The 16,453-nt window shown below is 43.8% G+C and overlaps 1 protein-coding gene across 2 annotated transcripts; it reads right to left on the minus strand.

The window, feature by feature from the left end:
• Positions 1-1,343: 1,343 nt before the first annotated feature.
• SUMO3 (small ubiquitin like modifier 3) lies at positions 1,344-16,222 on the minus strand. Of its 2 annotated transcripts, none has more exons than XM_086955514.1 (4): positions 15,900-16,222; positions 10,432-10,560; positions 2,422-2,493; positions 1,344-2,034 (listed from the first exon to the last, which is right to left on the minus strand). In XM_086955514.1, the coding sequence occupies exons 1-4, from the start codon at positions 15,918-15,920 to the stop codon at positions 1,972-1,974; spliced, it is 285 nt and encodes a 94-aa protein (XP_086811640.1). In that variant the 5' UTR covers positions 15,921-16,222; the 3' UTR covers positions 1,344-1,971. The 2 variants fall into 2 exon arrangements, with proteins under 2 accessions (XP_086811640.1, XP_086811639.1); XM_086955513.1 differs by lacking the exon at positions 15,900-16,222 and adding an exon at positions 15,499-15,701.
• Between the last annotated feature and the right edge of the window lie 231 nt (positions 16,223-16,453).

Raw genomic sequence — 16,453 nt, forward strand, 5'->3', positions numbered from 1 at the left:
ACACATCCAGTGATACCGTTTATAACAAGCTTACTATCCAAAACTCTATAGGTATTTTAATGAATTAATAATAGCAGTATATTGGGCTCATGAAGAAGCCGCCTGAATATGACAGTCTCTTGAGGAAATCTCGTCTCAAGACAAGAGTACTTAGGCAGAGAATGAGTGTGAACATACAAAGTTTTTATTCCCTCAGCTACTTGGTGCAGACGTCTGCTAGAGTAGCGTGTATGTGCTTTTTGTGGATCTTCATGCAGCATCCGACTCGGTGGATTGTTGCAATCAATGAAAAAAAAGTATTCTCTTGGCATTCCTGCTGCACTAGTGTCCTTGGAGAAACTCCTTGACATTAATTATTGGGCTAAAATACAGGTAAGTGGGTTGAGGAGAGCTATCAAAGACAATACAACAGGTTTAATTAAGGGTTTGCCCTGGCTCCCGTACTTTTAACTACAATTATCTTTCCAACTTACTGCATACAGTGGAGATTTAGGAAGAGGTTTTACCACTAGAATTTTAGATCAACTAGTCAACTTTATATGCAGACTATTATGTGATTTTTTTTATCAAAACCAAACAGGTCTGCTACTTCAAATGAGACCCAAAAACATAATGAAATTACTAACATGAAGTAAATAAATTAAAAAAATACACAAACAGGTGTTAGTTTATTATAAGCAACACACCATGTGTGGGTGGAGACTGTGACGAGAGTAAAATTCAAGGGAATATTTTCAACGGTTTGCCCAACAATTAAACTTCGCAATGAAAGCACTGAAGGCAATCAACTGATTATGTTGCTTTAATGGAATGTATAAAGGAACGCCAGTCAAATCCCTGCTAAGGCCATACTCTTTGGAAATTGTCCCAATTGTGCTCTATGCCAGAGGTCTCCTCATTTAAAAAAAAAAAAGACATGCTTAGAAGCTACTTACCAAGGACCCCAATCAGTTATACGCTAATGAGCGCATTTCTAAGACTAGAAAGTAAAATATGATATAAACAGATAATTGAGAAGAGCTTGTAAAACATCTTTTCCAGATGTAACCCCTCCGTACGACATAGGCGTTTATGGTTTTTAAATCACGGCCTATTGCAAAATCTTAAAAAGTTATCGAATAAAAGGACGCCATTTTAGATTTATCACATTTGCCCAGGCAGTTAAATATGAAGATATTTCACGCAGCTTTAGTACAGTAATACTGATAAGTCACTGATGCTCCTGTCACCTGTGATACACATACTGGTTCTCACAAAGAATGTCAAACCGGATGTCCTTAAGAAGACAACTGACTAAATCACATTTTACACACAAACCTCTGGAGACAAAAAAAAAAACTAACTTAAAATGTACATTGCATTTTATTTTACTAGATTGTGACAGCACATTCAAGTACAGCAATACTTACACTTCTTTTCTTAGTATTGTAATCTGCATATAGTCAACATAGCCTACAAGTTTAGCATATTTTCAATAATCAAACCGTTTTCACAACAGGTACTAAAACCGAAAAGCATTACGCCCACTCCACAGGCATTCCCTCCCGAACTGGTGGAAAGATCTTAAAACCCACTACAGCAGGAACATATGTAGTTATTGACATTATTAGAAGACGCAGTAGTGTGCAGAAAGGAGTTCGATGAGTTGGGGAAAGGGGAGGAGGGGCGCCTGTTAAAAAAAACAGAGATAATTGGGCCACAAGGTAAAATATATATGACGGCTGAGAAATAACCTTTGTTTTGGCAATAGAAAAGAATTCCAAATGGTATGGTTTAGGTGTCAACTAATCCCTACAATGTGCAAATGAAAACTGTATGCGAATGTGATCAAACATTTTGGTATAGTCCTCTAAAGTTTCAGAAATATTCTGTATGATCAGCATTTTTGTTTTACTATTTAATAGCAAAATCTTGGACAGATGAGTAAGTGCGCAATAGATAAAGTTGAGTCCACTCTTAAAGACGAAATGATTAACAAAGTCCACCAGTCTGCTGTTGAAAAACATCAATAGTATCTTCATCTTCCATTTCCAGCTGTAACATAGAAGAAAAAAATACCAGTTGAGTGGTAAAAATAAATTACGTCCCAGCATTGTAAAGGCTGATCCCAGTTAAACTACAGCGAATAAATGAGTGGAAAATTTAAATATTAGATTATCGTCGTTAGATGCCAAGCACAACATGTACTACTTTATCTATTAAACATTCATCACACTTGCGAATCTTACACTTTAGAGAACAACGGGGTGGTTGGAAAAGGGGCTATGGGATACTACAACATCAAACGATCAAGGCAGAAGGTTGTGAAGTAAATAAATGCGAAATGGTATACATAGTAGCACCACTAGAACTGAGAAATATTTTAACTAAAAAAACAGCAAAGAAAACACAAATCTTGGTCTTTTTAAAGTGTCTTTGTACCTGTGCAGGCGTATCGGTTTCATTAATCGGCTGACCATCAAATCGGAATCTAATCTGCCTCATTGACAAGCCCTGAAAAGACACATTAAATGTGAATAATGTAAACAAATGTAGCAGCGGACTTACAAACATTTACTATGGCACAAAAACGTTGCAAACCTTGAAACTAATCACTAGTTTTCCAAGGTTGTATCTCACAACTGTGCTCGTAACTTTCTTCTTGCACAAAACAATTAAATCAGTCTTCTCTCTATGTTTTTGTTCAAGACAGCAAGCTGAAATAAACTTGTACCAGAATAAACTTCCAACTATAAAATATGCTAAAAATAGATGTAACTGAAAAGTCATAAAACAAGGGACTTACTAAAGCAATTTCTTCTACTGGTCGAAGCAGGGTATTTGACACTAATGCACATGTAGTAAAATCGATTGTATTCACAGGCCCTTTTATTGTGGAAAGAGTATGAAGGAATGTGCTTTACCTTTTCCAATTTCATTGAAAAAGAAACCATGTCCTGTCTTTTGAGTCCGCATTATGGCATTTACGGACTAATTTTACAATACCGCCAAAGATATTGATACTTTGGGCCCTGAGAGCACTGCGAAAGATTATATCAAACAAAATAGTCTGTTTTAAGATGGCAGACATGGAGGGTATAGCCTGTTCACGTAACTGTTTTCATGCCTCTGCCACATCAATTGAAATAGAGACGCAGCTCGATTCCAGGGCTTGAGAGCATTTTTGGTTTCCGGGTGCACACTACGCGACTAGAGGTACTTAATCAGTTCTTGTTAGACGAATAGAATTTACAGTCTCTTTTTCTAGATGGTTTTATGCTCATGGAGGGTTTCTATTTGGTTGTTCAAGGATTAGGTGGAGTAAAACGGACGGTGCGGTAGCTAAAAGAGCTGCGAATAGGGTAGGTACTAGAATTTGGTTGAAACAGTATTTTTAAACAGGTAGGCTACAGTGGTCTTGTAGCTTTTGTGAAATACAGCATAACCAGAGCATGGTGTAAAGTTTTAATTGGGTTGTTTTTTTTATTATTCAAACAGCACTGAGTGAACAAGTATTTAAAAGGAGTGTAGAAAAGTAGGATCCCACTTTCTGCCGATGTGATACTGTTTTTGACTAGTCTGACCTGGATCCTGCTAATCAGGACACCAGTCAATCTGCTTTCTCCTTAAACTGTGGTGTTATGTATTTAGGGACACCCCAATTGGAGACTGGGGTACCCTTGTCAGTCCCTAGTACATCCTCTCCCTGTCCAACAAACCCAACACTGTCAGACAACTTTCGAGAAGGCATGGAAGCCGTCGCCAAATGGATAAAAAAAAACAGCTGCCTACAACTAAACTCCAACAAAACAGAAGTTCTCATCATGGGCGCAAATCCTGATGCGACACCTGGTGGCCCCCCCGCCCTCTGAAACCTGCCAATCCCCACGGACCACGCATGCAACCTGAGAATCATCCTCGATTCTGAGCTCAAAATGGACAACCAGATCAACTCAGTCTCGTCCTCCTGCTTCCACACCCTTTGCTTCTTTCCTAAGACCTTCAAATGGATCCCCCTCGAACATAGAAAGACCGCCACTCACGCCCTGGTCATCAGCAGACTCTACTACGGCAATGCACTCTATGCCAGAATAAACAAAAACTTCACCCGCAAGCTACAGAACACCCAGAACGCCGCCGCAAGACTATTCCTCAACCTGCCAAAACACTGCTACATCTCCCAGCACCTGAGCACACTTCACTGGCTCTCCGTTGAGGGGATAATCACTTTCAAGATACTTACCCACGCACACAAGGCCCTCCACAGCACCAGAGAAGCATAAATGAACAGCCCACTCGAATTGCACACACCCCAAAAAACCCTACGATCAGTCCAGCTCTCCTACACGAAGGCCCCCTGCACCAGAAAGACCAGATCAGGGGGCCGCTCCTCCTTCCTCGCGGCCGAAGCCTGGAATGCCCTTTCACTCCACCTAAGACCTAAGGGCTTACCTGGGTGCAGGTCCCTGGATTCGTTGTGGGCAAGATTCAGAACTAAAACTGGGCACTCTGCACTTTGTTGGGGCCTGACTTAGTCTGCCTTTCAGTCTGCTGCATCGTCTGTGCCTGTGCACCATATAGGATCCGTGCAGGACCTGTGGAGTATCGAAGACACTTGAGGATAATCTTCCTTGAAGTGAAGGAGTCACTTTCCTGCATTCGCAGGCACCGCAACACTACAGACCGGTCCCGCTGAGCCAGAGATCCTGCAGACTCTGAAGGGATCAACAACACAGGTGTCTCTGGAGGCCTGAGCTGCCCTCTCACCAAGTCTGAGGTCAGAATTCGTTGTGGGGGTTGCATTCAATTGAACCCCTGTGCACTGCGTACTTTTGCAAGTGCATATGCTAGTTGACAACTCTGCAACAAGTGCATAGGGCTCCAAGTACTCCCAACCTCCAGCAACTTCTTGCACCAAGATCTTCAGCCACACCGCCTCGTGGCCTGCTCCTTTTAATGAGCTGCTCGAGGTCTTCTCGCGATCCCTGTCTCTCCGGCTTGTGGGTCATCTTCGTTTTCCATGGGCTCCCCCGATTGCTTGGGGACTTCTGACTCCCCTGCTTGTGGTGAGTCTCCGGGACCTTGCTGGCCCCAACTGCGCACCTTCTGGACTTGTGTGGGTTGCTGTTGCCCAGGCTTGTTGGTGCTCCCGCTGGACACTGACCCCTCAGCGCTCGACATTCTTCGTAGACAGCTGCTATCCGGGCCCTGGTCATCCTCAGCTTAACCTGGTCCTCGCAGCTGCAGAGTCAAGGTCACTGTCATCTTATCCAAAGCACCAGACATCAGAGGGCATCCGTCTTCCAAGTCTCCTGGTCACTCCTGTGTGACAGACACGGTCCCCTCTGCTTTCATGTATTCTTCTTCCAGAATACACATTTGGATTCCAACAGACACTTTCTCCTCTTCTAGCAGCCTTCACTGGGTTGAACAGCGGTTTCAGACGCCACTTCACAACTATAAACCCTGCTCCCCTTGGATAGGTAACGGGTACTACGGTATCCACAGGTGGGGTGGCTCTCCAACCTTCTGTCTTCCACTGTGTTTCTTCAGAGTCCACTGGGAAGGGCCCCTAATCTTTAAAATTCCAACCGCGACTTGCATATAGACTCGTACAGAGCACGCAGTCGTGTTATTACACTGCACACGCTCTCGTGGGGTCCCCATCCTTACCTTCGGTGGTTCTGTGGGTCCTCAGCAATTCTACACCTTCTCGACATTGTCCTGACTCATGTTGTGGTTTGTATACCTTTTAGTATAGGATTTCGATCCGCTTGGGGCCCACTGTATATTAGTGCTATTTACTGTGATTTCTTTACTAAAGTATTGTGTGCTTTGTGTCTATCTCTGTGTAAGAGATACTGCAACATGAAAACAGGGTTGTTTTTAAATGCACATCTTTTTCTTTGTACACAGACCAAGGTTTAGCTTTAAAGGTAGGTATTTGTTTCTTTGGAAACTCTCTTCCTGAGGAATACAAACATTCTTGAGTCTTTTGTTTATTTGTAGCATGGACACTCATTCTTGAATCACACTGTTTGCATGGTTACCCCCTATTTCTATTTTCTACAACAACTCTTTCTTTTCATAACAATTAACACCATGGGAGCAATATTAACATCTAATAGTGGTTTGTTAAGTAGGCACTGGACCTACTTGTCATTTTGTTTGTTTATGTCTGTTTTTATTTGTTACAATCATCAGCCCCTACAGAAGGGAGCGCATCCCGAAATGCACTGGCCATCTTTTAAAAAGATTGTAATCACCGGAATTGATGTTTGATTCTATGAAGTATTGATATATTCCCAGTAATTAGAATGATATTAACAGAAATGCTGTAGTCTACAGGAGTGGTCTTTGTATTAGAAAAGAATAACGCGTTTTCATGGTTTAAGATATAAAGAGGATACAGTTCCATATATTTAGTGAAAGCTATGAATTTTTTTTATTGTTTGATATATTCTTTCGCAGTGCTCTTGGGGTCCAAAGTATCAATATCTTGGCAGTATTGTAAGTTAAGTATGTGTAGGTCAGGCAACATACACACCCATAGACTCACGCATGTGTTTTAAACTTGAGTAATTTAAGAGTAATACAGAGTGCGCGATAATCAATAGAAGTTATTTACTGACTTCCACAATCTACCGAAATCAGACCACGGAACATTTGGACTGTTTAGACTTCCCACTAAAGGAGAAGTTTCTGTTAAAGACATCAGGCTCATAGTAAGTCGGGAAGCAGGTGATGAGCAGCCCTCCATACACAGCAGAGGAAAATAGATCAAACCTTCATAAATGATTTGCTATGAGGATGCTCTAGGATATGTGACGCCACAAAAATAAATAAATGAACAAATAGAGCAGCTTAAAATTTTCAGAGAAAAATATGGCAAAAAAATGTAACTGTATTGAGAGCCTCCTTACAGCTAGGGAAGATTAAAATCAACTGACTTACTACTATTGGCAAAGCTTAGACAGTAACACTTTGTGAAACTCGAGTGGTGTATGGGAAGCACTAGGCATAGTGGCACTGCTTAATTTGTCTTTTAATTTTATAGAGGATTACCAGAATGGTTATTTTATTCTTTAGCAGTATCCAAATGAAACGTGTTTTTATTAAAGGAACAAAGAGAGAAAACTTACCCTACTATTGACAATGTTTCTTTACAGAACTGGAAGATCCAGCCCAAGTAGAGTGTGTTCATGGCTCAAGCAAATTAATGGACAATTTAAACTGTACTCAAAGACAGGTAGATATAACTATACACAGACTATTTTGTGAATTGGACAATGGTGTCTTGAAGGCACAATTTAGAATGGAGCTTTAGCCCATAAAATTGGCTGCACATAAAAAGGTATAACTGGTTTAACAAGGTCACAGCTAGTTATCATATCAAGGGCCCTAGATCTCAGAAGGTTTACTACAAGCAATAATTCCCAAGTATCAAGAGAGTGGTGATATTATATAAAATCCCTTTTTACTAGATTATTGTGCAAATTCAGTAACGAAAACGAGAATGGCAACAAGAACACTGTTGTGAATGCTACCAGAAAAGAAAAAAATTCTACTGGCATACTTGGCCAGCCTTTAGATCAAGATCATTTTAGGGTACAGTCAAACAACATTATTGAAGTTCCATGTACAGGATAAAGTATTGTTTCCATGGTGAGCTCTCAGTTAAAAGTTTAATAGGAGGAAAAAACAGCTTCACATTCAGGTCCACTTATACTACTGCCCCCTTCTCTATGTTGTTGTTCACTTTAAGTATGTTAAATTATATCAATATTGTTAAACATGCTAGTCTAACGATGTAAAACTCGGAAAACAAGCTGGTTTTGTGTCACCGTGTCAAACCAAACTCATTTCCCCCTGGAAACAATGTTGTACACAGAGTAACCTCAAGCCAAACAAAGTAGTAATCAGCCATCATGCTAAATTAAGATCTCACTTGCATTATATGCTTAGAGGCATGTGTAGTGGTGTGATGCAGCAGGTGTGCTCTGTGTGTAAGAGTATAGGGTAATGTAGCATTGTGGCGTGCTGGTGTTTGCACAAGCTAAGCGATTATGCCACAGAATGTAGCCTGAATGCTGATAAAATGTGATGACTTATGAAATGTTGCGAATGTGGGCTGGAAAAAATCCAGCCAATTTGACACATTTGGAGTCCTGGTGTGAGTTATCAGGCTCCGGATGTAAAATAAGGCCCATACACAAACTAGAGTGTTTACCTCCTATGCTCTACATTTAATTGTATGAAGAACTTGCCTTCCAAATAAATCACAAAACGCTTTGGTTTCTTTATATCATGAAAAAATATCACAACCGTACAAAACAAGCTTCCTAAATTACAGAGAAAAAGCTCCAAGAGATTTGGACTTGAGATTCACAACGGCTATGGTAAATTGTCCACCCCTGATAATGAACCAAAATGGGTTCCCAGTTCCTGTGTTGAAAGCGGTTAGAAGTACCGATCCCAGGGAACAGGATGTACTCTCCTGACCACCCCGGATTCTCCTCTCCCACAAATACTGCCAAGTCTTATGGTGCGGTCCCCGCCGGGGAGGACTGCTGATCGTACACACTGAGCGCACACCACACTTATGAACAGACACCACACCGTGGATCTTGAGTAAGCACGTTCTTTGTCACAGTTAAACGGTCATCAATATTTACAATATTCGACGGATCATAAAGTCTTGGTTGAAAGGAATCGGGAAGCGGGACAGTCTCACTCGTAGGTCAGTACGTCACGTATCCTGCGCACAGCCCTCAATCCTCGGGCCGGGGGAATACGTAAGTTGGAGGTGGTACTGACTACCCTACTCACTTTGGGTCGAGCTAGGTCGTTGGTAGCGTCGATGGTCCAGCCGGACCAGAGGACTCCTCAAGCCGCGACAAGGTCAGCAGGGCTGGATTCGGAGTGTACAGAGGCACTGTCAGTTCGTGAGGAGCCGCGACAGCGTCAGCAGGGCTCAGGGTGTTCAGCGTAGTCCTTTAGAGTTTCAAGGATGAGCCACGACAAGGTCAGCAGGGCTCCGTGGTCTTAGTTCCTTCTTTCCAAGGGTGAGCCGAGTCAGCATCAGCAGTGTTCGTAGTTGGCAACGTTCGGTCTCTCCTCAAGGTCAGCCGCGATCAGATCAGCAGGGCTTTCTTGTCCAGGATACAACTGCCCGCTAGTTCTGAAACGGGCCTTCATGTACTCCAGGGGCCTTTTGATGTCCGGACCCTCGCAGGAGGAGATCTCGTGGTTCAGGGGCGGGTCGGCAGAGTGTCCCGTCGGCTGGTTCTTTGATGCTTTGGAAGATGCGTCCGGGGATTCCCAAATGCCCATCCAGGTCTGGAGCCAGCTCTTGGGGAGGCCAAATGTGTGATCGAAACCAGCCCCCAAGGGCAGGCTAGAGGTGTGAGTGAAACCAGTCTCTCAGGAGGAGGCCGGAGGTACCATTGAAGTCTTTGGTCCGGGGTACTTGGAGGGTCCTCTACCCCCCCAGCCGGGTCAGGCACGCCTGCCGCCTAAGCTTCTCCGGGGCCAGCTAAGGGTGGCAGAGCCAGGGATGGCAGGAAAAGGAAAGATGGCGGCCGGTGTGGCAATAATGGTGTCTGGTGGCCATGTGTAGGGATGCAGGAACGGGGCCACAGGCACTGTGTTAGGGCATGCGGGGAGCGTGGTGTAGGGCTCTGGGCAGACCGGGGACAGGTCGACCAGTAGTTCTCGGGGTGCAGGGCTGCGCGCACAGGGTGCTGAGGATCGGGGGGAACCACGCCACGAGGCGAGGTCCAACAAAAGCTCAGCACTTCTATTGTTAATCACAGGGTGTGCAACCAGGACATCTGCGTTTTGGGAGAGGGTCAGAGGGGAACTCTGGCTATGCTCAGGGGGAAGCCTTGCAACCATGTGTGGCCTCTCCCCCTTCAGAAGCACCTCCATTTCTTGTAATAATGGTGGAGAATTCTTTAAGGCAGGCCTGGAAAACGTCCAGATACCAAATTTAGATTTAAACTGCCAACTGCATCTGTTTGGGGTAAGGGACTTAGTAAAGCCGTTCCAGCTCAAAGTCCTAATGAAAGCTCTTACTTCAAATTTAAACAAACTAGAAAATGCATATAAACATGTGAAGGCCCAAAACATTCAATAAAGGAGAATGCAATTCCAATGAAATTAACGTTTTACAAAATGCGCTCATAAGCAAAGGCAAAAACATACTACTAACCTTACAGTGACTATCTGAAGATTAGCTGTAGACAATAAATATTATATTTGCTACATTGGTTTCTCCCTCCGAACCAAGTCTAAGATGAAAGGCACATACCTTCAAGTGAAAATGAATGAATACACACAGCACCACCCTTGCAGCCCAAACAACACTGCATGAGGTTTCTGTTAAAAAAACAACTTTGGGTTAAAATATCTCTTCATCAAAGTAACAGCGAACTCCGTGTTGAATATTACCTGTCGATCACAGTAGGCTTTCATTAGTTTATTTAGAGGTGTGTAGCGCTTAATTTTAAACTGGACCACTGATCCATCCTGGCCTGCTACCTTAAGGTTAATGTGGTCATTCTCAGTTTTCACTCCTTCCTGAAACACAAAAAGGAAGTCATTTAAAACATGCCACTAAGACCTAGCGATGGTAAGACTAACCTGCACAGGATCTCTGTATATAACCGCGTTTCGTCTAAATTATAAATTACGTTTCTCACAAAAAAAATGTGTTTCAAACAATTCATTACAAAGGAAATGTCTTTGTGCAAATCACCATGTCTCTGTGCCTTGAAGAGTAAATAGGGTCAATGTACTAAGATATATATGTGTTTTCTCCCTCCATCTTGTGCCATGCTACAACCTGGGGCATGCAAAATAGATCCCATTGTTTCAGTAATCTGGTCTCACTAACACAGTCCTATGACCACAAATGTGCTACACTTGTACCCACACATGCAGTCCACATTCACACAGGAGGTAAGCGTGCAGTTCTGGGTTTCCATAGAATAGTGGAACTTTACCCAAACGGGCCAGTACGCCACTCTCCTACTGACGCAAATAAAATAAGGCCTGGTCAACTATACGAGATCCCAAAACAATGTATGCTTCCACCGCTGCCTAATAGGCTAAACCCAAGACTGGGACAGTAGTCCTCTGTCCACTCTGGGGGAATGCCTGGTGTGCCCCGCTAGGTCACAGGATAGGTCCTGGACCTAGCATGGTCAGGGACCGGTCTAGGCTTCTGTGCACACACTAAGAGAGATAATACTAGGGCACAGATACACTTCAATATACCATGCAAGGGACATTATTGTCCCAAACGAAATCAATAGATGTGGCAAAAAGACAGCTTGACTAATGCTAGTGTATCAAAGATACTGAAATACTAGCTCACATGCAGAGTTATTTTCTTACCAGTTTCCTTCTACATCTTTCCAAACTGGGGTTTCTTTAATAAGCTCAAAAAGGTATGTACCACATAAAAAACCTTGGCAGGAGCGGCCCGTGCAGGTAAGAGTGGTGAGGCGGGGACTCAACAGACTACGAGGAGGGAAAATTAAGTCATTTCCCCTTGTCATGGTCTGTCAAGCCCCCGCCCCACCCACCATATCCCACCACTCTTACCTGCGCGAGCCGCGATCCTTGGCCCTGCTCCGACTCAAACTCTCCTGACTGCGATTCCCTAAATAAACGGCCTGCCATAATGTAGTATTTCATTAGTAACGCTCCAATGGGTAAATCATAAAAACATTGACATCAAAGCATTACAAAACCAGACCAAATTTGCAAGTTTGAGCTGGATGCAGGCGCAATAGAGGATATGTCACAGACAGAATGCTGAGATATTGATCTGGTCCTATCTAACAATCAGATAGGGTCAGTATGCAGTGAAGCATCACTATTAGTATGCTGTGTGTATTCACAAGTAGTTGAGGCTAAATTAGGCAGCTGGAACAGGAAATTCTTGATATGTAATAAATCAAGTACACAGTAAATAAGAGGATTATGGTTGCCACAAGGAAGATGTTGAGGTCCAGGAAGCAATCCTAGAAAGGGGTGTTCGGAGAATACTTACTTGAGATTTCAGAACAGAGTTGGGTGAGAAATTGGAATATAGTCTTGAAGAAGCAGCAGAACATAACAAAACACGTTATCTGGTTTGCAATCTAAATGATTTGTTTTGATGTTTTTAAACTTTTATAATAATTGAATAATTTATTGTGAGAATTATATAATAATGCCAGTCTAATGATAACTTTGAAGTACCTAACGTATTCTGAAAGAACATTTTGATTTTGTAATACTTGGATGTTAATGTTCTTTTAACTCCCAGCCAATAGTAATTCCATATTGGGGTGTTATACTGGAGATATGAATTTCCTTCTACAGTTGTACACCCTAAGATTGCACGTTACCCCAAATGTTCTCCTCCCACCATATTGTAAAACTACACATACAACTAACTGACTTGACGTAAAACTTTCAATTGTTCCTTCTTTTGAGCGGATTAGTAAGCTCTATACAAATCCAAATATAATACACCACAAGGAGAAAGTAAAAGCCAAGTGGCCAGTGTAATCTCTTACAATTACCTACACCCCCACACAGCCCAAACTTGGTTATAGATAGAGCATCCCTTGTTAAAGACAATAATGCCCCGGTTACTTACCGGTAATATTCATTATTCCGAGGCCTTATCTTCCTCGCCACAGTATTCACATATGAGCCTCTGGCTCCACACAGAACTCCAAGCATAAAAAAAACCACGCTCTAGTCTCCCTCTCCCTCCTCCAAGATGGCCCCCAGTGGCTCCAGCCAATCCCATAAAGGGATATAGAAACACCAACACGACCTGAAGAACCAAGCCGCAGACATGAAGCCACCACCAGGGCCGGAAGGGAAACTATACTGTGGCGAGGAAGACAAGGACTCTGAGTAATGAAGATTACCGGTAAGTAACCAGGGCATTACCTCCTCGTCCGTCTTCTTCGCCACAGTATTCACATATGAGGCGATACCAAAGCAATCAGCTTCATGTAAGGAAAACAGACCACACCATCAGTGCAGCGAATAACATAGTTTAATAAACAGAGGCATAGCAACCAAAAGGACAACCTCTCAAGGTACCCCCGCAGATAAAACAGAAGAGGCAAACGAAACAGAACCCCCACTTCCAATCTGGAGGCGGTAATGGGACATGAAGGTATGGGGGGGAAGACCACATAGCAGCCCTACAAACATCCTCCATGGACACCCCTTTGAAAGAAGCCCATGACACAGCAACAGCTCGGGTGGAACGACCCTGAACACGAAGGGAGGGGACCTCAGAAACCGAAGCATAAGCCAACATAATGGCCTACTTAATCCAACGACTGATCGTGGAGAGGGAGGGTTTCAGGCCCTGACGCGACAAACCAAAATTGACAAACAAGTTGTCCACCTTACAAAAGGAAGACGTGCGTGACAAATCAATAAGGCACGAAGAACATCCAAGAGGTGCAAAATGGATTCCTCATCCGAGGAAGGATCAGGACTAAGAACCGGAAGAACTACCTCAGCAGACCGGTGAAAATAAGAATCCACCTTAGGAACAAACGTAGGATGAGGGCGCAAGACCACACGGTCTGACAAAACCAACAAAAATGGGGAAGAACGAAGGAAAGCACCCAACTCACCCATACGCCTGGCAGAAGCAATCGCCACAAGGAACACCACCGTGAGTGTTAAAAACTTCAAGTCCACCGACTCGAAAGGAGCCAACTGCAAGGAACGCAAAACCAAAGGAAGGTCCCAAGGAGGAGAACACATGAAAGGACGGGGGCGTTGGAAAGAAAGAGACTTAAAAAGTCTATCAACCAATGGAGAAATCGAAACCAAAGGGAGGACATGAAATGCCCGAATGGCGGCCCATTGAGCCCGAAGAGTCGAAATGGCCAAGCCCAACACAAATCCATCATTCAGAAAATCCAGAATACACAAAACTACTTCCCCCCCAAGCTAGATACCCTAGGACATAAGGGGACTGCTCAAGCAGGACCCCAGCCCCACTCACCTGACCAGCAGGGAACACAGCACTTGGAGAAGTGCAGAAAAAAAAAAAAGAACAGGTTGTGTTGGTGTTTCTATATCCCTTCATGGGATTGGCTGGAGCTACTGGGGGCCACCTTGGAGGAGGGAGAGGGAGACTAGAGCGCTGTTTTTTATGCTTGGAGTTCTGTGTGGAGCCAGAGGCTCATATGTGAATACTGTGGCGAGGAGGTAATGCAATGTACTCTCCGTAAAGAAATCTGTTTGTTTCTTGGTGCTGAGGCAATATTGTATCCAAAAAGGGCTACTAGGGCTTTCATTTGTGGTCTATTGGGAGACAGGAAGGCCTCTCAGTGTGGGTGGGTTTCAATTTTTGTGAACTGCAGAGCTCTGTGCTCCATTCAGTGGTCTGCTGTGTTTTTTATTTACGTGTGCTTCACCAGTTTTTGAGGTGGTGCAAGAAGCAATCTACCAGTACGGTCCAGAATTATAGTTGCAAAAGCTTTCACTAGTGAGAAATAAAATGGAGGAGTGAGGATGAAGGGATGAGAAAGGCAAATCAAAAGGCACAGAAAGGATGTAGAGAAACCAAAGTAACCAGCGAAAGGAGAGCACAGAAGGGAGAGAGAAGGTTGAACAGGTATTTGAAAACGCTACTAAGGAGAGTAAACCAAATAGGGAAATGACAGGTGAAAAGAGAATGAAAGGAAGAGAAGAAAAAGCAATGGGGGTAAAGCCGACAGAAGAGTGTACGAGAGCCTATTATGAAAGTAAGATGGATGAGAAAGGAGGACAGAAAGGAGTGTGAGCAAGGAGAGTAAAGAGCAAGAAAAGCGAACAGAGAGAAGGAAAAGCACAAAGAGTGGGGATAGACAGGCTGCACTACACACAGCTGATGCATGTGCCTCACTTAACAGTATATCTACCTGTTTGTGTTAAGAAAAAGATACACATCGGTAATGTTCATTTCAATGCTTTACGTTTTTACCTCGGCCAAGTGAAAGAAGCAAATATAATAATACCTGAACATTGCTTATGCTAGCATTACTCAGGTATATGAAGTTGCACTCATCTACCACTTGCCAAAGTTTGCGCCATACTCTTGTACTGCTAGAAAGAATTACCTACACCTCCATATACTACTGCTCTATCAACGGGGTTACAAGAGTTTTAGAGGAAAACACCAGAGTGCAGGGCGTGATGGTTTGATTTTTTTTTGCTTTTCCGGCTTGAAAGCTTCTTGCAGGTAAGAAACTCCGTTAGTGGACTGGGTCTAAAACTAAGATCAAAACATCAAAAGTGGGCTCGGCAGGCGTATACATGGGACAATTCACACAAAGACATGGATGGGTGAGTGAGCGAAGTTCGCGGAAATCATAAACATTTGCTCCACCCGGAAGTACACTGCACGTTAGATTATTTCCCTCCACCAACCAAGGCACTGTACCAAACTAAAAGTTCCAAATCACTTGCGCCACTGTATCCGCAGATCAAAGTTGCGCTCACCTGCATGGTTTCCTCCTCGCGCATCGCCGGGGCAGACAGGGAAAAGGCGCGCAGGAAGGGAGGGGAGTAGGCGGGCAGTACAACACGCTGACGGAAGCCCACAGGAGACAACCTCCTGGGTACTATGTCGGATTCAGCGCGCGCGGCCTAAGGAGAATGCGCGCAACTGTGACACCTCTGCTGCCCTTCAGCACCGCCCCCATGTTCCCGCGCGAGTGTAAGGATCGAATTTAGCCCCCCGCCTCCTCCCCGCAGACGGCACCTTGGTCCGCTCGTGCTCAAGAGTATTGTAAAAACGTTAACTGTACCTAGGACAAGAACAAAATGCGTCACCAACCTTGGCGGACTAGGGCGCTTATTCGATGTATGATGACCTTTAGAGCACGAAAGTATAAGCTCACCTTCGGTTTCTCTTCAGACATTGCGCCTGTTGATACCGGGTGGGATGTGAACTTGGTGATTGTGGAGTGTTTTATAAAAAGGTTACTGCTTAGCGACAGTCCGACTCCTGCGGCCGCGCCGTTTCCCTCGATCCCCCGCACCCTCGTGCACGCGCTTTCATACACCCCCCTCGAAATTTATCACCGATTACCGTTATTGGGCTGCACGAGGGCACGTGCTGCAATGCGCGTTCACGGAGCGCGTGCACACACTCCTAAAAGGAGCGCGCTTCGTTTCAGAAAACGATGTCGCAGGTTATAAAATGGCAGCCCTCTGCCAGTCCAGAGTCAGGCAGGGTTGGCCACGCCTTTTATTTTTTTCCGGTCAGCCGCAGCGCGTGGGAAAAATGTGTTTGCTTGCCTCCAAGTATTTTTAGTCTTTTACTTTAAAGTTGGGAGGCAACGTATTATGTAATAGTGATGCAATGTTTAAAGGTTGACTGTGAATGATATTCCAGAACAACTTGCTGACGAAAAACGCAATCTATAATGTATGCATTTTTATACAGCGCGGA

This window comes from Lissotriton vulgaris, chromosome 2_1 (genome assembly GCF_964263255.1).
Source record: "Lissotriton vulgaris chromosome 2_1, aLisVul1.2, whole genome shotgun sequence".
Classification (NCBI taxonomy): domain Eukaryota; kingdom Metazoa; phylum Chordata; class Amphibia; order Caudata; family Salamandridae; genus Lissotriton; species Lissotriton vulgaris.